The sequence below is a fragment of the Anastrepha obliqua genome, chromosome 3 (assembly GCF_027943255.1).
Source record: "Anastrepha obliqua isolate idAnaObli1 chromosome 3, idAnaObli1_1.0, whole genome shotgun sequence".
Lineage (NCBI taxonomy): Eukaryota > Metazoa > Arthropoda > Insecta > Diptera > Tephritidae > Anastrepha > Anastrepha obliqua.
The window spans coordinates 87,202,488-87,225,831 of NC_072894.1; the positions used below are offsets into that span (position 1 = coordinate 87,202,488).

At 36.8% G+C, this 23,344-nt stretch overlaps 1 protein-coding gene across 1 annotated transcript in view; it reads right to left on the minus strand.

Annotated features, from left to right (window-relative positions):
- Nucleotides 1-23,344, minus strand: part of LOC129243117 (peroxidasin) — a 44,734-nt gene that overhangs the window by 17,594 nt on the left and 3,796 nt on the right. Inside the window, exons 2-5 of the mRNA XM_054880260.1 lie at nucleotides 16,129-16,344; nucleotides 9,411-9,482; nucleotides 8,708-8,964; nucleotides 5,495-5,698 (exon numbers count right to left, since the gene is read on the minus strand). Of these exons, the coding sequence (XP_054736235.1) occupies nucleotides 5,495-5,698; nucleotides 8,708-8,964; nucleotides 9,411-9,482; nucleotides 16,129-16,344 (749 nt within the window). The remainder of the gene's footprint in view (nucleotides 1-5,494; nucleotides 5,699-8,707; nucleotides 8,965-9,410; nucleotides 9,483-16,128; nucleotides 16,345-23,344) is intronic.

The following is a 23,344-nucleotide window of genomic DNA, read 5'->3' on the forward strand; positions in this document are numbered from 1 at the left end:
TGACTTATAACTGCAGGTGCTTTCCATTTCAATTCAACCGGGCTATTCGGGTCAGGTTCTTCGATTTCGATGTAACTCAATTATGTTGCTCTCTGGTCAAAATAATGAGACACGTATTTTTTTGTTCGCCCGAAAAAATTTTTTTTCAAGATTTATCGGCAATTTTGTCAAAAATAAACCGATTTGAATGATTCCTGGTTCAAAATGATCGTCATTACTTGCACGAGCGACTTCATGTAGAAATAATTGCAAAAAGTAGTTCAAGATTTTTTATTTTGCAAAAAACAAAAAGTGCAAAACAGGTTTTTTACTCAAAAATTCATTACTCAAAACCAACTCATTTTAGCTACTGGGCATTCAGCTCAATTGAAGTTTGAGGTGTCCTCTTGATTTGGAAAAAGTTATAAAAAAAAAAAATACACTTTTTGAAATATTGAATTTCGAAAAAATTTCAATTTTTTTTCTTTTTTGCTAAATAAAAAATTTTCAACTACTTTTTTGCAATTGTTCCTACATGAAGCCGCTTGTGTAAGTAATGACGATCATTTTGAATCCAGAATTATTAAAATCGGTTCATTTTTGACCAAGTTATGGGCATTTCAAAAAAAAATTTCTTATATAATTAAAAAAAATCGATTTTGGGCCGAAAAACAAAATTCCCGATAACTCTTGAAAAAAATTTTTTTCGGGCGAACAAAAAAATACGTGTCTCATTATTTTGACCAAAGAGCAACATATTTGAGTTACATCGAAATCGAAGAACATGACCCGAATAGCCGGTTTAATTGAAATGGAAAGCATCTGCATGTTTTATTTGTCATTTCATGCGTGATTTTTTAGATATTAGTGCTCCATTGTTTAGTGCGTAAACAATTTGGTAGAATTACGGAGTGACAAACAAAATAATTTCCTTATCGGATTGACAGCTATCAAGCAATAGAAATTGTGCAAAATTACCATCTAATCAACGAGTTCTCTCAGTCCTATTTTACAATTCTTGTCAGGTTAAACTGACTGTTAGTGAAAGTGCAAATATTGTGATTAGGGAGTGCATTATTATTGGAGAAAAGCAAGCATTTCCTAACTTCGTAGAGAAATTTGTTGATTTATATCATGCTTGGAGGGAGTTACAAAAAAATTGTATGAAAACTCGGATTACGTTCAAGAGTTGTTGGAACGATTTCAAAATTGGTCTTGATAATTTGTTTGACGTTGCACATGCTGATGCTTTTGAGAGAATGAAAATAGAGAAGAACAAATTCTTTTTACTGAAACAGAGGGTGCCAGGCCGCCCGGGATGCTTAGGTGGTGTAGACGAAAAATTGGCGGAAAAAAAAGAAAGATCTAGACGACGACGACTGGAAGAAGAGGAAAGGGTTATAAGACAAAGAAAATCTCTGGCTGTTTCATCTACTTCCACCACAAATAACTTAGAAAGTGTAGAAGATTCAGACGAAGGACAGATCTTGAATTCTGAAGTCAGCCTGCAGGATGTTACCTGGCATTAACAAAGTTCAAAAAGAGGTAGAAAGATCGATGCCAGTTAAGCATTAGAGACTATGTTTACATTCCTAATGCGGTGGTAGAAGCGCTTGGACTAAGTACCGATGATTTCCCTATAAACAAATGCGCGATTCAGCGGATTCGTACTGAAACTAGAAAATCAAGGGCAGAAGCAATAAAATCTGATTTTCTAAATAATGTACCTGGAGTAGTCACAGTCCATTGGGATGGAAAACTATTATCCGGGTTGGATGTACGAAGTTCAAAAGAAGAATGCTTGCCACTTGTTGATTCGTTTGGTGATGGAGAACAGCTTCTTGCAGTGCCAAAACTAGACATCAAGCTAAGGCCGTCTCAACAGCTCTCTTTGACTGGAACCTTCATGATAAAATGCAAATAATGTGCTGCGACACACCAGCTACTTATACTGGCCGTTTCAGTGGAGCTTGTGCTATTTTGGTGCAAATTTTAGGAAGAGAATTGCGGCTTTTCACTTATCGTCATCATGGTCCTAAAAACTGTCTTTGAAACCAAGATTAAGCAAATTACTAGTAGCCCAGATATTTCGATGTTCAAAAATCATCTCTTCATTTCATAAAAAAACGTGTCACCGAGACAGACCTTCAAGCTTTGTTAATATTTTATAAGGCAGAATTAGACAAAGGTTTTGTAAGAGATGACTACCGAACTGACTCAAAAGCTGTTTGGTAAGTTAAATTAACTTTTCCTAATACTTTTAAATCTTTTGTTGATTTTGTTTTTTATTTTTTTATTTAACTTTTTTTGTAGACAAAACACTGGATGATATCGTATTGGAGAAGAGCAAGCAATTTCTATCCCAACTGCAGATCGATGACAGTTTTCTAAAGGAAGATGTATCTATCTTCTTGAGATAATAATGCTGCTTTTCTGAAGCTAAAAGAAAAATAAGTAATTTCAGAGTTGTAGATGATGCGGCGTGAAGTAAAATTCAGTCCTAAAAAATTCCAGGCTCAGACGATATACCAAATAAGGCCCGGAAAGCCGTGATTACCAAACGTCCAGACATATTTTTAGCGACATACCAAATCTCTCTTAACGAACACACTTTTCCAAAGATGTGGAAGTTGCAAACCCTTGCGTTTTTACCAAGGGCAACAAAAGGATGGTTTCGTGTGTAGAAGTCCACGCAAGTGGACATAGTCACTGATTGCCATTCACTTGGGAGTAGGAAAGTTAGGTCGAAGTGGCAGTCGGTCTCTAAACCAACTCGCTTAGACGGTTGCCGATCTCTTGTGAAACCACAGTTGCAGTTTATCTGCTACCCTTCGTTAAACCATTTTGTTTTAAGTGCAAGCCCATTGCTCTGTCTGGCACTTATAACCCTAAGACACTATAACCCTAAGGCACTATAACCCTGAAGGCACTTATAACCACTATGAGCCAAACTATCTCAACCTAGTCGAATGCCACGCGGGACAGTAACAGAGAAAGTGTTTAATGTACTCTTCCCCCTCCTAATTCTTTTAACTTCTGCAATAGTTTAACCTTTGAGCATGTCGACCTATGAGACAGTGGCCTGTGATTAGTGCTACTAACATAGAAATGTTTTTCCTTGACCGAATAAGTAGCGCCTTTGAGTGACTAGCGTCCCATTTTGGTTAAATTCTTTTTATAGCATTACATGCCAGACTATCAACCCATCTCGTGTTGGGTGAGGAGACAATGCTACTTGTACCACGCAGTAGCATAGAGCGCTATACCTCTATCACGAGAGAAGCGAGCGGTAGTGCCCTCTCTCGATAATTTGTCTGCCTCACAATTATCTGGTATGTTCCTATGCCCTGGCATCCATATATTTCATCATCTCGTTAAGAGACTCCTGGCATTTGCGAACAATAATGTGATTAGTGACAACCCCACCAAGGGATTTAATCACCGCTAGGCTATCGGAGTAAATATAGATTGCTCTGAAGGTAGTCTCATTTTTGCCTAACCAGATAGCTACCTGATTAATGGCTAAAATTTCAACCTGAAATACGCTCCAGTGACTAGGAACACGAGCCGAAACGCTTACTTTTGGCTTCTTACAGTAGACACCAAAGCCTACTTTATTGTCAGTTTTTCCGACCAGGTATATTGTCAACCCACTCATGTACTCTGCTTACCAACTAAATCTAGGGGAGGTAAGAAGAAAAGAGTTTTCAGAGCTTCAGAGGATGGAGTTCTAGAGCACCGCTGATACGTATAAGCGCCATACGTTGGACCCTCTGAAACATGTTTCTAATCGTTGCCTTGTCGAGATCTGTGCATCAGATTATAATTCTGTAGAGGACGATGGGTCTGATAACAATCATATACAGTGAGTGGTCTTCGGAGAAAGACCCCACTTGTGTCCTATTGCCTTTTTGCATGAGAATAGGAATACAGGGACTTTCTTTACTATATTTATGCTCCAATTTAGTTTCTTGTTGAAAATTACACCTAAATATCTAGCCTTTACCCATTTAATATTGGCTTCACAAATTGTGGAATTGTGTATTTCATCGAAGAAAGCACCATCTGCTTTCTGAGGATTCACATTCAAACTGGCAACAACTATGTCATCTGCATAAGTAATTACTTTATAGCCCCGACAATCGAGCATCAAAAGCATATCGTTGACGGCCAGGCTCCACAGAAGAGGAAAAAGATCACCTCCTTCAGGAGTTCATCTACAGACTGTGCGAGCGGTGCAAGATAGACCTAAATTGGAAGTTATTTTCCGACTAACCAGCAGGTTACGTATTTACTAGTTGTTTAATTGGCATATCAAATCCAACCTCACTAAAAGCCAAGAGTATTTTATCGGGAGAGATATTATTACAGCTTCAATGACTAGGAAGGCATGGTAACTCTGGGCATTAAAAACACTTTTAACACAAGTATCTGCCAGCTTATACTAAAAATCTACATTATTAGAATTGGGAATATAATTGGGTATATAAAATATACCGTAAGCCCATGATTAGAAGGGGCTAAGCAATGAGGAGTACAACGTGTCCCCAGTGGTTTCCCAAAGATTAGTTGCAGGTGATATCGCGGTGCAAGCAAAACACTTCCAAGAAAATTAGATGGTTGCTAACGAATCAGTAGCAGAATCAAGGCATGGTTAACGTCGATGGACCTTGAATTAGCTGAGCACAAAACTGAGACAGAGAGGCATTAAATTTATGTAGACAAATTTAGTGACTGAAACTGTAAAGTCAAAAACTGATAAGTGGTGATTGACAGTCGTTTAAATTTTAAAATGCCGTGAAGAAGGCATCGAGGTATATGCACCTTTTATCACGAATAATAAATGACATATCGTGTCGAATAAGGCGAACGTTTATATTAATATGGATGTAAAAACAATTTATGCGATACTTTCTTTATATTTTTTACACCGTCAGTCTCTTGAAAGGAACATTTTTCTAGTATTTTGAATAAAGTTTCAAATGAATTATGTTTTTATAAAATAACTTGAGAATGTGCAAAAAAAAGAAAAAATGTGAAAACGCGTGAACTTATGTTATTGATGTGTTATCATTTGTAGAGTGTTGTACATTTTCTATTAGGTCTTTGACAGAATTTAAATCGCTATTGGTTGTGTGCGTCTTGAAGTTGTTCTTACAGTTATACTTGTATGTTGAAGATAGTTTTATGAAAAGCTTTTTCATAGCAGAGTTTTTGCTACTGACTTTGAAGGAGCAACGGCTACTTATTAGAAACAATTTTCGCTCTAATTTTGTCTTCAAAATAATTAGATAATTTATTATTTAAAGGATATTTAAATATATAAACGAATGCGATTTGTTTTTCCAATAAATAGCATCTTCTTTTGGTTAACTGTCGCTTTAATATTCCATCCACAACGTATTACACAATGGATTACTTGGCAAACTTTTTCAAGAAAAGGGGTTAAATTTATGAATTAATATATAAGTATGCTAGTATGGGAATTTCTCTGTGAAATAACAGATCAACTTACCTGTGTCTTCTTCTTTAGCATTATTTATATTTAGCTCGGTGTTTTCATTATCTAATGTTATACGGCCGTCTTGTTCTAATGGGTGTTCGTTAAAGTACCATAAAATATCAGGTGCAGGGTCTCCATCTGCATCACATTCTAAAGTGAAAGATGTTCCAGGAATTATCAATTGGTCCTGGGGCGCCAGTATAATCATAGGGAGATCTATAATCAGAATGAAAAAAAATTATGAATTATGCAATTGTAAGGACTAAGTTAAAACTTTTTTTCGAATTCTATCAACTGACTCTTATCGGCAGAATTCTCTGTAATTAGTCTCAGGTATAATATTTGATGGATATATATTTATTTATTTTATTTGAAACCATTTTTATACAATAATACATTACAATATAGTTATTAAGATTATACAGCTAATTGTTAATCAAAAATACTCCATCCTTTCTTAAATTGAGTGAAGAATATTTCAAAGCTGCCAATATTTTTGGATGTGATCTGTAGTAGTGAAGTCTTGCGTGTACTAAATCAAGCTTATGTCTGTCTCTCTTTCTGAATGGCTTTGTGGATATCAGTTTTGCGAACAAATTTTAACATGAGCAAATTATAAATTTACCTTTGTTTCCCCATGCATATTCAACGCCCACTCTACATTCAGCTAGAATGATTAAATTATTATATTTTGGGCAATAGAGATGTACAATTCGATCATAAACTCAAACAAATATTTTTCAAAGCAAGACTCGTTCATTTATACATCGAGCCCGCGACATCTTTCCTAACGCGCCTGAGCTGTCCATAAGCGAATTTTTCTTGAGGAAGATAAAAATATTTGCTGAAGAGAATCAAAGATGACTATCATTTACCGTTGCTTTTTTTTTACTTGTTCACTCTTCTCGTGAGCATAGGGCTCGACAAGATTCGTCTTGCGTTGGTTTCGTTAATCTATATGATTTCTGATAGAGTAGGTGATTAGCCTGCCGCTACCACGTGCAACATTAAAGCGTTTATATGTGAGATACCGGCCGAAACATTGGAAAGAGTATGCCAAAATTGGACTATGCGGATGGACCATTTGAAGCGCAGTCGCGGTCAACATTTGCATGAAATAATCTTCAAACATTAAATTATATCGACTGTACTATCGATTTAAATAAAAATTGCATGCATTTTTCTGAATTTTACGAGTGCTTTTTTGAAAAACTTTCCTATAGCTCTTAAAAAATCACACTTTATATAATAACTTGAAACTTCGGAATATAATATTACTTTATATGATTCTGATATTTTATAGATAAAAGGCAACTTGCAGATGCACGCGCTAAAGAAGCAGGAAGGGAACTAAAAATATTATATCCGCACTTCACTAAAACAGACATACGCAACTTAATGAAAAAGAGTGGACAAACTACCACTATCACTATAAAGAGCAGAATTCCACCGGTATGAAGCCAAATTACACACCAGTTGGCTCTAGTCAAGACCTTAAAGTAAGACACCGAACATGCTAACATCAGTGTAATTATCAAATTCTTAAAACTGTGTAATATCTTAGACATAGGTATATGTAAATACATTTATCAGCATACAAAAATAAACTATGTAGATGTAAGATAGTTTGTAGTAACACCTTACATATTTATCTTTAAATTTGTACAACAGTAACATGAGCCGAAGGCTCTAGTAGAAAGCGCTTATCTTTAGTGGATTAATTATTTAAAATTAGTTCTCATGCAAATAATAATAATAATAATAACAACAACAATAATAAAACAGTACACAAATAAAAAATCCAAGGGAATACTTTGGCAACCAACAAACACAACTACACAAATCAATAGCCAAGGCAGATGATGATTTCACCCCACTAAACTTAAAACAGGAAAACATCACCACACAAATAATAACAACTGAGTCAAAGAAACAAACGTGGAAACAAAAACCAATACATGGAAAACATATCAACATAATGCTTAACAATAGAATAAACACAGAACTATTTTACAAATGGTTAACGCAACGCCGTCTGTTTCCGGAAACTGAAGGGTTTCTGCTAGCAATTCGAGACTGGATAATTGCAACGAATAACTGCTGAAAATATATCCTCAAAGAGAGTTTAGATTCCGATCTTCGCAGAAAATGTTATCAGCAAAAAGAGACAATAGAACATATCATAAGTGGATGCTCAATACTTGCAGGAACCGATTACACTGAGAGACACAAAATAGCAGCCAAAATTGTCCAAAAACAACTGGCTTTTAAATATACGTTAACAAACAACACCAATGAACCTTATTACAAATATGTACCTCAAACCGTAGTGGAAAACGAAGAAGTAAAGCTTTACTGAGACAGAGCGAACACTGGGACACTTATCAAAAAAAAAATAAAAAGAAATGTATCTGATTGATGTTGCAGTCCCTAATGGTAATAATTTAATCCAAAAAGAGCAAGAAAAAATTTCTAAATATGCTCCAATCGCAATTGAAATAAAAAAAGTACCAATAATAATATCTGCAACTGGCTTAACCGCCACATAAAAACAATAGAACAAAAAAAAATCCACCATACAATTCAAAGAGCGATAATCATGCAAATGACACGGATAACTCGAAAATTTTTAAACCAAAACTAACAAAATATTTATATAGGGTTTTTCAATAAGGGCGGGTAGATGTTGAAATGGAATAAAATGGAGTTTGCTGTGTGGCACGTAGCGCCGTCCTGCTGGAACCACATGTCGTCTAGGTCCATATGGTTCAATATGGGCCATAAGAAATTGGAAGGGCCACCACGTCTACCGAAAAATGGGCGCAATGCGCGCAACGTTTGCTTTAATGAACACTCATTTTGATAATAAAGCTTTATCATTTGAACGTGCTGTTCAATCGTGTAACTTGCCATAATGATTTGGCATAAACAACTGAATAATAAACAAAAGATTTGACAGATGTCACCAAAACAAAATGGCTGCCACAGGGCGCCAAAATCGACCCGCGCCAATTGAAAAACCCTTTATAAAAGTACCGACACGACTTGCAGGCCGAAACTGCCATTGTGCTCGGTAAAAATTGCCGCCGCCTCACGCGGTATGCAGGAGGGAGAGTGGCGTGGGATAATAATAATAATAATAATAATGATAATAGATTACATACATATATATTACATACGTACATATATTTATATGTTTTAAGTTAACATTTTTCTCACACTTACTGCATTTAAAATCCTCTACTTGAAGTTTTGTAAACTCGTGGTGTACAGATTTTGAAGACTCACAAGTGAGCGTGACTTGGGTATGATTGTGTCGAATGTTGTTTGAAATTCCGATTCCTTCTTTGTGATGCCACCAAAGTGAATGAACTGCACAATCACAACTTAAAGGATTGTTATCAAGCCGTAAGTTTTTTAAACTTGGTAAGAAAGAAAACTCATCCGATGGAATAGTGGTAAGTTTATTGTTATACAAAGATCTAAAAAAAAGAAATAATAATAAGTTATAAATTTTTCCTTAAATTTACGAAGAATATTCTAATAATCTAAGGCGGCCGCCGTAGCCGAATGGGTTGGTGCGTAACTACCATTCGGAATTCACAGAGAGAACGTAGGTTCAAATCTCGGTGAAACACCAAAATTAAGAAAAACATGTTTCTAATAGCGGTCGCCCCTCGGCAGGCAATGGCAAACCTCCGAGTGTATTTCTGCCATGAAAAAGCTCCTCATAAAAATATCTGCCATTCGGAGTTGGCTTAAAACTGTAGGTTCCTCGTACACGTACACCACAAGTAAGAGGAGGAGCTCGGCTAAATACCCAACAAAGGATTTAAGTGCCAATTTTATTTGTATAGGTATATGTTCTTTATATAAATATATATAAATGTAGGTTTGTAAATAAATATAGATTTGGACTTCAACTTACATATAGCTAAGATGCAATAAATTTTCGAATGTACCCTTGCGAATTTCCTTAATACCATTGTTTTCCAAGTATCTGTAAATATAAAAATAGGGGTATATTTTAATATAAAGTTGATGTATTTCTTATAATAATACGCTTTGATAATCTGATGCATGCATACATAAGGTTTGCTCTTTAGGCGTAATTTCTTCTTGACAATAAATTTAAGTAATTTCACAGTAATTTCCGTCGATTATTTAGCTCTTATTCTTAGTATTCAATGATTTATAACTATTTAAACAGCGAAAAGTAGTCCACAGTGCTTTTAAAATTAATGTTTGCTCAGTAAAGGGAAGGAAAATAATTCAGGGCAATCAATAAATGCCCTCCGTTATATAGTAAACTAATTACAAAATTAGTTTAAAAATAGCATATTTCGACCAGGATCTATCAAAAGTTTTAACCATCTATAAAAACGGAATTCGGAAAGAAATAAAAATTTTTCAAACACATTTGAATACTTATAGTTTCAAATAATCATGTATCGTTAAAAAGTAAAACGCAACCAAAAATAATGTATCAGCCTATCTCATATTGTTTCCGTTTTTGTGCTTTAGCCATTATATTCGTTATGCATTGGAATAGAGTGCAGAAAAATTATTTTTTCGAAATTGGACCACAGTTGGACTACGACAGTTCATCAGCGAAAACTTATTATCAGTCATTTTAAAAATAAATCTTAATATCAGGGCGCCAGTTGGACACACCAAGTCCTTCCCCACCAGATCTTTCCAACGCAGAGAAGGTCTTCCTCTTCCGCTGCTACCACCAGCTGCTACCGCATTGAATACTTCCAGAGTAGGAGCATTTGTTTCCATTCGGACGACATGTCCCAGCGAACGTAGCCGCTGGATCTTTATTCGCTGCGCTATGTCTATGTCGATATTCGCCATCGTCAACATGCAAAAGCCTGCAAATGTTCCGCAGAATCTTTCTCTCAAAGACTCCAAGCGGTGCCTCATCTGATATTGTCATCCTTCTGTGCCATACGTTAGGACGGGCATGACGAGAGCCTCGCAGAGAGAGGATTTGACTACTCAACTGCCTACTTAGTCCAAAGTAAAACTTAATGATAAGGGAGATTCTACGTTTAATTTCATGGCTGATATTGTTATCGGTGTTAATTCTGGTTCCTAAATAAACGAAGTCTTCTACAACCTCGAAATCATAACTCTCAATAGTGAAGTTAGTGGCGATACGCGAGCGTGCCGACTGGTAGTTTGATTACAAGAGGTATTCATTTTGTCCCCATTCGCTTTGCTTATTTATCCAGTTTCTAAAAGGCAGAACTAACAGCGCGGTTGTTAAGACCGATGATGTCAATATCATCGGCATACGCCAACAATTGTACGCTTTTATAAAAAATAGTGCCTGAGCAATTAAGTTCTGCGGCTCGCACGATCTTCAGGTTAAAGAAGTCACACCCTACCGAGTCATCCTGTCTGAAACTTCTTTTGGTATCAAATGGCTTGGAGAGGTCCTACCCAATTCTGACGACGCAGCTGGTATTGAGCAACGTCGTCTTGCATAACCGTATTAGTTTTGCGGGGATACCAAATTCAAATATCGTGACATATAGGTAACTCCTTTTCGTACTGTCAAATGCAGCTTTAAAGTTGACGAAAAGATGATGTGTGTCAATTTTCCTTTCATGGACCTTTTCCAAGGCTTGTCGTATTGTGAATATCTGGTCTATGGTGAACTTTCCAGGTCTAAAGCCACACTGATAAGGTCCAATCAGTTTGTTGATGACTAGAACCCTATACGCGATATTTAGAAGACTAATCCCGCTATAATTGACAGATTGCAGCATCACCCTTCTTTTGGATTGGACAGAGCACACTTGAATTCCAGTCATTCTTTTATCCCACCATATTTTGCATAAAAGCTGATGCATGCACCTTATCAGCTCCTCGCCGCCATGTTTGAATAGCTCAGCCAGTACTTCTTCACATTCTCTGTGACATGCGCAACTGTCACTATTTAACAGGTTCGAAAAGTGCCCCCTTCATAATTTAAGTACACTCTGAATGCCAGTCACCAGATCGACGTCTTTATTCTTACAGGAACACGTCCGGTCTCAAAACCTTCTGGTAGAATTTTTGGGCGTTGTTCTTATTGGCCAGCATCTCAAGCTCCTTGCACCTGTTTCGGCCTCTTGTTTTATCTTTCTGATAATACGTCTCTTTTCCTTTCTGAGCTCCGGTAGCGATCCCACATGGCTCGCGTTGTATGACCGTTATGGGTCAATAAATAAAACTTTGATAACCACAGCCGAACACGGCGGTACACGGCTCTGTACTTCCGCAGAGGGGGTTAGGAACTTGCAATTTATTCAGCCATACTATGGACAAATTTCAGTACCTCATAATTCTGAATCCTTATTTGATTGAAAGTACTGAAAAACTGGACATTTGGGAGGACTTTAGATTCTATCAAGATATGGATCCGAAGCGTAGTGCAGGTATTATGCAGACATGACTGATATGGAACTGTTCACGTGTTATGCTACAACGGGCACATTTTCCCCGTTAAAAACATAATAGAAGTAAATTTGTAGACCATTTTGGCTACGAACACCGTCTTTATTGAATATCCACATGGGGTTATTGATTATACGCAAATACATTAAATTAAATTCAATACAATTCATTGCAATAATACATACGCTTTTACATATCTACGTTACAAAATTATGTAATATTGCGAACTATTTCAGAAAATTGTTCGTGGTTTCGACTTTTGTGCACAAGGTCACCGTTTGTTTTAAGACCAGTACAGTGATGAATATTTCTCAACCACTAGTTGAACAGAGGGTATATAATGAGCGGAAAATATCCAGCAAAGGCGATCTCTAAACTGCATTGTTTACACTACATACATTCCAGCATGCTTCAAACGAGTGATTCTAGTATGTAGTTTTCTCCGAATATGCAGCGAAGTCTTTGTCTTGTGCTATCAAATCGAGTACATTCGAAGAGCACTTGGTGCACATCTTCAATGACGTTGCAGATAGGACTTAAAGCATCCGCACCCAGCTAAGAACTGGGCTAAGTAGAAATTCACATCACTATGCGTTCTCTTCCGCCTGTACTTTAAGTCCGGAATGCAAAGATATGTATGTCCAACGGTCGTTTGTCGAATTGTTTCTTTTTTGTCAGATTTGCATGCTGGCTTCTCTTGCCGCAGCGCATACGATTTTACTCCCGAAAAGGCTTGCTGCCTCTTCTGCTAATATATCGATTGGATACATTCCGGCCAGAAGTGATGCTGCATCGTCTTAGACTGTTTTAAATGCGCTGCATGCTCTAAGCGCATCTTGTCGATACTTTGACTTAATGCAGCGAATATACGACGCGTGGTATGTGGCATTGTACCAAACAGTTTCCCTTAGGTTTTTGACTTTTAACAACGCCTGCTAGCAGTTGCCGCTCTCGTTGCTTTGCCCCTCGCACATTAACATAGGCCACGATTACGCTGCCACTCTTGCTGAACCTAATTAATCTCTTGTAGAATAGTGGCTACGGCAGCCGGATGAGTTCGTACGTGACTACCATTCGAAAAAAGTTTTTGCCTCGGCAGGCAATGGCAAACCTCTGAGCGTATTTCTGCCATGAAAAAGCTTCTCATAAAAAATATTTGTCGTTCGGAGTCGGTTTGAAACTGTAGGTCACTGCCTTGGTGGAACAGCATCAAGACGCACACCACAAATAGGAGGAGGAGCTCGGCGTAACACCCAAAAGGGGTGTACGCGCTAATTATAATTTCGAAATGATTAACTTTTCTTGAAAGTATGCAAAATGGTTTGATCCTTTGTACTACAATCAAAATACAAGCGTCCTGCTGCTCCTTGTCGCTCAATGTCGCTGTTATGTATTTCATTACTTTTCAGAGTATTGCGCCTAAATAACAATTAAATGACTGAAATAGTAATATTCGTGATGCATCAGATACCAGTAATATTGAAATAATCTGATGAACAGCCATATACTTCAGGTACATACAAACAAAAGCTTGAACTTCAAATTCAAACTTGTGATTCCGCTGAAAAAAGTCCTTTTGCAGTACACGTTGTTTGGTTTGTTTTGTTGGAAATTTAGATAACGAATGTTGTTTTTAGAAAATGAGTTCCACACATAAAAAACAATTTGAAGCAGGGTTACTGTGTACATACCCTATAGGTCCAAACTGTTAAGAGTATCTGAAGCAAAATACTTGAAGAAATTGAAGACGTTTATAAACAAATGGGTGCCATGGTATATATATATAGAAAATCGGCAGGCAATGGCAAACCTCCGAGTGTATTTTTGCCATGAAAAAGCTCCTCATAAAAATATCTGCCGTTCGGAGTCGGCTTAAAACTGTAGATCAAGACGAGCACCACAAATAGGAGGAGGAGCTCGGCCAAACTCCCGCAAAGGGTGTACGCGTCAATTATATATATATATATATATATATATATATATATAAAGTTACTTACAATTCCAGAAACAAATGCAGTACAAATTGTTTTAGCATTGAGATAGTGAATGACTTTAGGTACTTTGATATTGTGATTTATAGCAATTTCAGCTGATCCGAATTCATTCTACCCTTAAAACATGATATATATAAAGGGTGATCAATTTACAGTTATCGGATTTTAAATTGAAACTAAACAACAAAAATTCAAAGATGAGCCCTTTCAAATATTGGCAGCAACTCATAATTCGCCATCTGTAAACAACAATTTTGAATAACTCCTTTAGTAATGTAACATATCTCCAAAAATAAAAGTCCAAAGGTATGATATCAGACAATCTTGGTGACCAATCCACGATTCCGGGACGAGAGGTAGATTGCTCACCGAAACGAGGACGCAATTAATCTATTGTTTCACGGGCTGTTGGCAAGAAGCGCCGTGTTGTCGAAACTAAATCACGGGATTCAATTTCTGTCATCAAAAAGATGTTTATCATGGCGCAATAACGTTCGCCATTCACTGCTACACTGGGGCCAGCTTGTTCTTTGCAGAAATATGGGCCGATGATTCCTCCAGCTCATAGGTCGCACCAAACAGTTGATTTCAATGGATGTAATAGTTGTTCTTTAGCCCGAAATCATTCGGATCTTCGGGGAATCGTCCAAGTAGTTCCATAAGATAGGCCAAGATTTTGAGATCAAAACTCTCATTTACAGCCGTATTAATCTATTCACTTCGGGCTGTACGTAGTCTAATCAGTCGATTATCATACTCGTACAGTAATGTAAAATTATTCTCAATTTTGCCGATGATTTGCCGAGTAATACGTTCGGTAAGATAGTTATGTACACCATAAGTTGACCTGAGCGCGCGATGTACGAGTACACTTTTCACAGAGTGTCGATTTTCTTAATACAATTGTACGATTTGGAAGCGTGGTTGAGGCGTTAGTCTTTTCATGATGAAATGTCAATAAATACTGAAAAAATTATAAATTTAGTTTGACAGCAGCCATGCGCGATCTGTAAAAAAAATCCCTATCGGAAAAACTACCTCCAATCTGATCACCATTTATATATATAATTGGCGGGAACACTCTTTTTGGGTGTTTGGATGAGATCCTCCTCCTATTTGTGGAGTGCGTTTAAAAGTTGTTCCACAAATGGAAGGGGCAACAGTTTCATATATTTTATGAGGAGTTTTTTTCATGGCAGAAATACACTCGGAGCGTTACCAGTGCTTGCCGAGGGGCGATCGCTATTATAAAAAACTTATAAAAACTGTCCTCTGTCGTCGTCACGTCCCTTTTGTTAAGTTGTAGCAACGACTGCTCGTCAAGTTATAGTTTCAGTTCTGGGTCGTTCATTATTAAATATCGCTTATAAATATCGAAATTATTATCAAATATCGAAATATATTATAAATTGTACATACATATATATACCTGTACTTTGTATTACGGAAAATAAGTTAAAAAAAAACTATATTGAAATAAAAATTGACCAGGGTTTTATTATTAAGTTAGTAGTAGAAGTTCAGTAGAATAGTTTATTTAGTTTGCTTTTCGGCTTATTTCTGTTAGTTTAGCAATGCTCTTTTTTCATTTTTTGGTACCGATCAAATTGGCAAACTGGCAAGCCGGCGCTTCGTTGCTTCGTGCTTAGGCAACTGTTTAATTTAAACCGCGCCGTGAATGCTTTGCATGTTTTTGTTTAATCTTTGCATTACAATGGAATGAGTGAACACTTTTTTATAATTTATGTTGAGAAATTAAATAAAGCAAAATAAATAAAATATCTGTATACTCTCTTTTTCCATTTTCACGTTATGAAATATAGGACACTTTACAAAAAATCGTATATGTATCAAATAAGGTGCGAGTGACTGTATGTGAAGGTGCAATTCGCATTTTGTGTTTTAATTAATTAATTAGACTTATTTAATTTTTACCTTCACTATTTTGTTTGTGGTTGACCCATAATTTTCATATATTATATATCGTACGGGTACCAAGCTTAGTTGCTATGATAAAGGGCTGTTGGTGAAATTTTTAAAGGTTGACGCAAACCGGCAAGTAGTATATGGTTACTTTTAGGTAATCGCATTTATTCTTTATATTAATTACTTCACATTAATTAGTAAAATGTCGCGCTTTTTACATTTCTGAAAATTACAATTTTGTGGAAGGAAAGGTTTGTAGTATGGTTTGATACTTACATTGCTTTGAGGTTTTTAAGTGGTTGAATTAAATTCACTGGGAAGTCTTCAATTTGATTATTGCCCAAATACATTAGTTTTAGATTAATGAGTCCAGAAAATGCATTTTCATCTATTACTCTTATGTTATTGTAGTTAAGAAATAGCGTTGAAATGTGAGTTAATCCAAAAAGTTCGCCCGCCAGTATTTCTTCGATGTGGTTATAGCGCAAATCTCTGTAAAATAATATGATATATGAACAGTTTCACGAAGGAATGAAAACAAAAGCAATATTAGGAATAAATATTAAATATGATATAAGAAAAACGTTGCTTGGAAAGTACTACCCGTATAAGTAAATAAAACTGACATGTTTACCTCCTAATTTTTAATTACTATTTTAATAAAAAAAAAATGATTCCAAAAGGAAAGCGACATTTCGACAAAGAGCTCGAAAAGGAGTTTCCTTTTATAAAAGCTGTGTTAAAGCGGAATGTGTTGCAATGTCTTAAGTATTCTTCAATGTTTTCAGTTGGAAATGGGGGAAGGTCAACTATTCTTCTTGTTCTTAATTGGCGCGATAACCGCTTATGCGATTTTGGCCGAGTTTAACATAGCGCGCCAGTCGTTTCCTTCTCGTGCTAACCGGCGCCAGTTGGACACATCAAGCGAAGGACTTCTTTTGTGTAGGAAAGATCAGGTCCTTCCTCTTCCCCTGCTACCACCAGCTGGTACCGCATCGAATACTTTCAGAGCCGGAGCGTTTGTATCCATTCGGACAACATGACCCGTAGCCGCTAGATCTTTATTCGCTGTCCTGATACTATGGAACGCCGAAGCTATACAGCTCATCGTTCCATCGCCAGCGATACTCTCCGTTGTTAACGTGCAAGGGTCAAAAATCTTGCGCAGAATCTTTTTCTCAAAGGTCAGCTATTATATACTTAAATACGTATACTTGCATATATACATATTACACATAATTCTAAAACTTTAATGTAGGCCTGAAGGCGGCATGGAGAACCAGATTTAATTCTGCACTAGTAGGAAAGATAGGAGCACCATAAATGGTTCTGAAGAAATCTAAGTTAAAGAATTTAAAAAGCCAAAGGGTTTTATAAGTGACATGAAGTGCAATTTCATTTAAAAGGAAAGGATAATAAATCGACCCATTTATAAGTTTAACAACAAATGAGCACGTTAAAAGAGATCTTCTTTTTTCAATGGTATTCATTTAAATAGCAGGCACCGATAATGATATGTACTGTCAGCGTCATTTATTAATTTCAAGTAGGTATTTTTTAAAAATTAAAGTTCATACTACAACAAACACCATATAAAGATAAGTTTCAAAAATATATAAAAATTTGGCAAATTTTCATCAAAATTTCCAACTTTTAACTCAGTTGTTCGACAGGCAGCGGACCGCGGCTTCTCGGTGAATCCTCTTACGGTGTAGCTCATCCTTTTCACGAGGAAATATAAAATACCCAGAGCTCAACTCCCTTCAATGGGGAGTGCTCCGTTGGAGCTTTCTGACAAGGTGAAGTACCTAGGTCTAATCCTTGACAGTAAACTAACGTGGAAGCCTAACATTGAGGTGTAAGGAAGGTAACAATCGCCTTGTATGGATGCAACGCCGCAATTGGCAAAAGATGGGTCCTCTCGCCTAGAGTTGTATTTTGGCTCTATAATACCATAATAAAGCCAATCTTGTTATATGGAGTCGTTGTCTGGTGGAACTCATTGGAGAGGATGACTGACTTCAGTTAAAAGGCTAGAGAGAGTTCAAAGGTCTGCACTCATTGGAATGAGTGGGGCGCTTCGAACTACTCCTACTCTAACGCTTAATGTAACGTTAAATGTGGTACCTATAGACATGGCAGGCAGAATTACTGCTGGACGTACCGCAATCAGACTGAGGGGTTTGGACTATAGGCTCAATCTCACATATGGGCACTCAAGCGCCCTCAGAATCTTTGAGTTCATCTCCACGTCGACGGATCAGTGTGTACCCTCGCTTATTCCAAGCGAAACTTTCTCCACCCACATTCCATCAAGGGAGGAGTGGACCGGGGGCAACACCTGGGGACCTGGTTAACCTGTTCACGGATGGCTAGAAGTTGCACGGTAGGGTTGAAGGAGAAGTATTCTGCAAAGAGCTCCGCATCAAACTCAAATTCAGGTTACCGGATCACTGCAGTGTGTTCCAAGCAGAGGTGGCGGCAATCAAAGAAGCAGCTGACTGGTTTTTTACTTGCGTACTAACTGTTAAGAAGGTAAATATTTACTCCGATACCCAAGCGGCAATTAGGGTCCTAGGTTCTATTATGATGTACTCGAAACTGGTCAGGGAATGCCTGGCCAAAGGAGAGGATCCGAATTATCTTGAAGAATGGGCTTTGCACCAACTCAGCGAGCGCTGGGCAAGTACACGAACGTGTAAGGTTGCGAAGTCCTTCTGACCACGTTCGGATAGAAGGCGTTCGAGAGATATACTAAGGACGACAAAATCTCAACTCTCAAAATTTTTGGTCATCCTCACAGGGCACTATCCGTGGGGTATACATGCCGTGAGACTCGGAATTACTTCGAGTCCTTTTTGCGTCAGCTGTATGGAGGATGAGGTGGAATCATCTCAGCACCTGCTCCTTAGCTGCCCCGCTCTCGTGAGACTAAAATTTAAGCATCTTGGTTCTCACTTTTCTGTGCCTGCTGATATAACAGGTCTTGATATCAAAAATCTGATGAACTTCATCAACAGCATAAAACGGCTAACACAACCGCAAATTAGTCACCGTTCATAGTCCACAAATACTCAACACTCCCCACCCCGCTCCTTTTCCCGTCATTTTTCCCTTCACCTCTTTTTCCTCCTCTTTTTCCTCCTGCAATGGTATCACAAAGAATGAACCAAACTTCTTCCCCCCAAGTGGGCCCACTCTCTAGGCAACCATTACAACCTAACCTAACCTAACTCAGAACCTTCAGATAAAATTCTGGCTACTTTTAAAGCTCATTGACTTCTAGTACAATAAAGTGGAAGTTTCACCTTGATATAATATTTTCCATTTAGCGCATGTTCTACATTTCCAGGAATACGGTACAATATATGCAAATAGTTTATATGTTTCGCGAAAGTTACGTGAAAGCAGATTCTGCTAAGTTTTTAACGAATGTGAAAATTTTAATATCATCAGCATAAAACAGGAAATTAAAACAGGATCCAATGGGTTTTATTATCACAATAAAAAGGTGATAAACTAAAATTAATAATACTAATAAATATAGTTAATAATAATAAACGAACAGAAAACAAAATTTATGGAAATAAATTCATGTAAAGAAAAAATTGGCCATTTTGAATGTTCAGTTAATTGTTGACACCTGTTTTGCTTGCACGTCTTTCGGCTCGTCTTCGATTTTTACCTATTTAAAAATATGAATCAAAGAACCTGTATCAAATTTTGTGAGAAAAACGAAATTAAGTGCACGGATGCATTCCGAATGTTAACTGTGTCATACGGAGAAGCTACTTTGGACCAAAGCAACGTTTATCGGTGGTACAAAATCTTCTCAGTAGGCCGAGAAGATATGAACGACGAAAAGCGTGCCGGACGCCCGGAAAATTGATGAAGTGAATAAAATGGTATTGGCCAATCGTCGAATCACCGTTAGAGAAGTTGCTGAGGCCCTAGACATATCAATTGGCTCGTGCTATTCAATTTTTTTCAATGATTTGGCCATGAGACGGGTCGCCGCAAAATTCGTACCAAAACTGCTCAATTTCGACCAAAAGCAGCATCGCATGAACATTGCTAATGAGATGTTGGACTCTGTCCGCGATGACCCAAATTTGCTCCAGAGGGTCATAACTGGTGACGAATCGTGGATTTATGGTTATGACGTGGAAACCAAAGCTCAATCATCTCAATGGAATCTGCCGCCAGAACCAAGACCGAAAAAATCGCGCCAAGTTCGGTCGAATGTAAAAGTTTTGCTTATCATTTTCTTCGATTGCAGGTACGTTGTGCATCAAGAGTTCTTGCCACAGGGTAAAACGGTCAATAAGGAATATTACCTGCAAGTTATGCGCAATTTGCGCAAAGCAATCCGCCAGAAACGCCCGACTTTGTAGAAGAACAAAAAGTGGCTCTTGCATCACGATAACGCTCCTGCTCACACACCGTTGCTTGCACGCGACTTTTTGGCCAAAAACAACACACTAATGATGCCACAGTCACCGTATTCCCCAGATCTGGCCCCCTGTGACTTTTTCTTGTTGCCGAAACTGAAGAGGCTCATGAAAGGATGACGCTACGCTACGATTGGCGAGATAAAGACGGCATCGAAGGAGGAGCTGAACAAGATAAAAAAATTATTTTTTGAAGTGCTTCGAAGATTGGAGAAAACGTTGGCACAAGTGCATAATATCTCATGGGGATTACCTCGAAGGGGACAAAATAGATATGAATGAATAAATAGATAATTTTTGAAAAAACACAAAATTCGCTATACTTTTTGAACGCACCTCGTATATATGTGCAAACAAGTTGGAAACAAGAGTAGTTGGCTTAAAAGGATACGAAGTAAAGTCGGCACAATAACTTCAAAAATATTTATAATATTAAGCCACATTTTGAATACTGTTCAACCATCCTATATACCTATACATCCTGAAATGCATATTAAAATGAAACACCGTCAAAATAATGCTTGAAATGCTGAAATGGTAAAATATAATATAACACATAAATATATTATATATTATATACAAATATATTCAAAAATACCTTCCTATACCCGAATAATTTCAGAATAAAATTCAAGACTACCACAGCGACACAAAACTCGCTCTTTTATAAGGGACTTCAGCTATTTAACACCCTCCCAGAGAATATAAAGAAATAATATAATATGAATATACTCGTATTCAGAAGAAATTGCATAGACTATATTAAAAACTTTTAAATCACAGTGTCAAATCTGTATAAGGTAAATTTATTTAAGCTAAAATAATAGAATTAAGAATAAGTGTAAAATAGAGTATAAAATACTAATAAATATTAATTCATAATAAGAGTAATACTGTTCTTATTGCAACTTTTGAATACTGGATAAAGAATTGCAGAGCAATTTTGAAAATGATACGAGGGCTATCTTCGTCTACATAAGCTTTTGTTGAATGAATTCCACCTTCAGCAACAGAAAGTATGAAGGTTAACGAACCAAGATTGACTGAGGAATTTATATTGAAGTGACAAACATAAATAAAGTCCGTATCCTCTTCAAAATCTGAGCGGAGAAAACAGCAAAAATATAAGCTGCACTAGAGAAGAACATGCCTGAGCTCCATTGTAATAGGCAACGGAAGGAATTAATAATACGCATTCCTGGGATATCACATTCTTCCTCTTTCTTAATACGTACAAATCTCAATTTTAAATTAAGGAGTGTCAGTTATCAAAAATTATAGAGCCTTTTAGCAATTTGAGACGGCCGCCGTAACCGAATGAGTGGATGCGTGACTACCTTTCGGAAATGCGTAAGTTCGAATCTTTTCGAATTTTTTTTTAATAGCGGTCGCCCCTCGGCAGGCAATGGCGAACCTCCGAATGTATTTCTGCCATGAAAAAGCTCCTCATAAAAACCATATTCCGTCCGGAATCGACTTAAAACTGAAGGTCCCTCCCTTTGTGGAACAACATCAAGACACACACAAATAGGAGAAAGGAGGCTCTTGGCCAAAATCCTAACAGAATTGTATGTGGTAATTTTTATTATTTTTATTTTTTTAGGAATTTGGTAGAAAGACGACAAAGCCATGTTGATTAATGGAAATCAAGTATATTTACACTTTTAAAAATAGGAGCTACTAGAGTATGTAACCTTCCACAAAGGTACCGTAGGCAAAAAATTAATAAAAATGTTAAAGTAAGCGGTTCAGCTAGGCATAAACAGTTTCTCAACAAAAGAGCTAAGGCCCGGACTCAGATCTGCAGTTATTCCAAAATATTTGGAATTAGCCACTTATATCGTTCATAATAAAAAATTGCTCTCTACTTTTTACCCGTGTGATTCCTTTTAACTCTTATTTTTTTAAGTCTAAAAAATATGAAATTTGTAGGGTCGATGGAGAGCTAAAATGTTCCAAAGAAAGTTTCCCGGCAAATTTCAGTAGAGGTCTTTTCAAACTCTATTAACTTACTTCTAACCTCGCTATATTTTGCAGTGAATTAATAAAAATTATAATAAATGATGACAAATGATTTCATTCATTACAATTGATTGAAACTGTCTGGCAATTGCATTGAAATTCTCTCGGTTGATTCATTTCATTTAATTTTTTATTAAGCTTATGGTTTCAGAAGGGAGCGTGTCATTATTCTGTATTACAAAATTCTGGGTGCAAAATTCTGTAAATTGCAAAAAAATTCTGCTTTTTAAAATTCTGCTTTTTTAAAATTCTGCTTTTTAAAATTCTGCTTTCTAAAATTCTGCATGTTTAATGCGAAAAATTCTGCTTTATTCAAGTTTTGTGATTTTCGTCATACAAGAAGAGAGTCAAAGTTCTCATATCCAGGTAATATTTGATTGCAAACATATGTACATACCAATATATAACTGTTATCAACTATAATTAATGTAGGTATGTACATACATATGTACGAGGGGATTCTGCTGTTTCCGTGGCGCCGCAATCTTATGGCGGATTCTTATAGAAATCGACAAAAGAAAACGAAATGAACGAGTAAAATTTTTTGATATCTCGCTTAGTTTTCGAGATATTGAATAAAAAAAAAGGCTGGAAGGCCTCAATGATTTTAACACGGAAAGGGGTTCCACGCAAAAATACTGTGGATTGCGTAGCCGGAGTTGGACTGATGAGGGTTATTTTTTTGAAGCGCGGTCGAAGGGCGCCCACTCGAAAAGGAGTTCTACGCAAAAATACGGTGGATTGCGTAGCCGGAGTTGGACTGAAGAGGGTTATTTTTGTGAAGCGCGGCCGAAGGCCGCCCACGCGAAAAGAAGTTCTACGCAAAAATACTGTGGATTGTATCGAAACTGAAGAAAAAAATTATTATTGTATTATTATTTTTTATTTAATATCTCGAATAATAATAAAAAATAATAATAATAATAAATTAAATAATTACATTACCTCTTTACCATTGTTAACATTCTATTTTAATACAGAATTTTGTAATACAGAATTTTAGAAAGCAGAATTTTAAA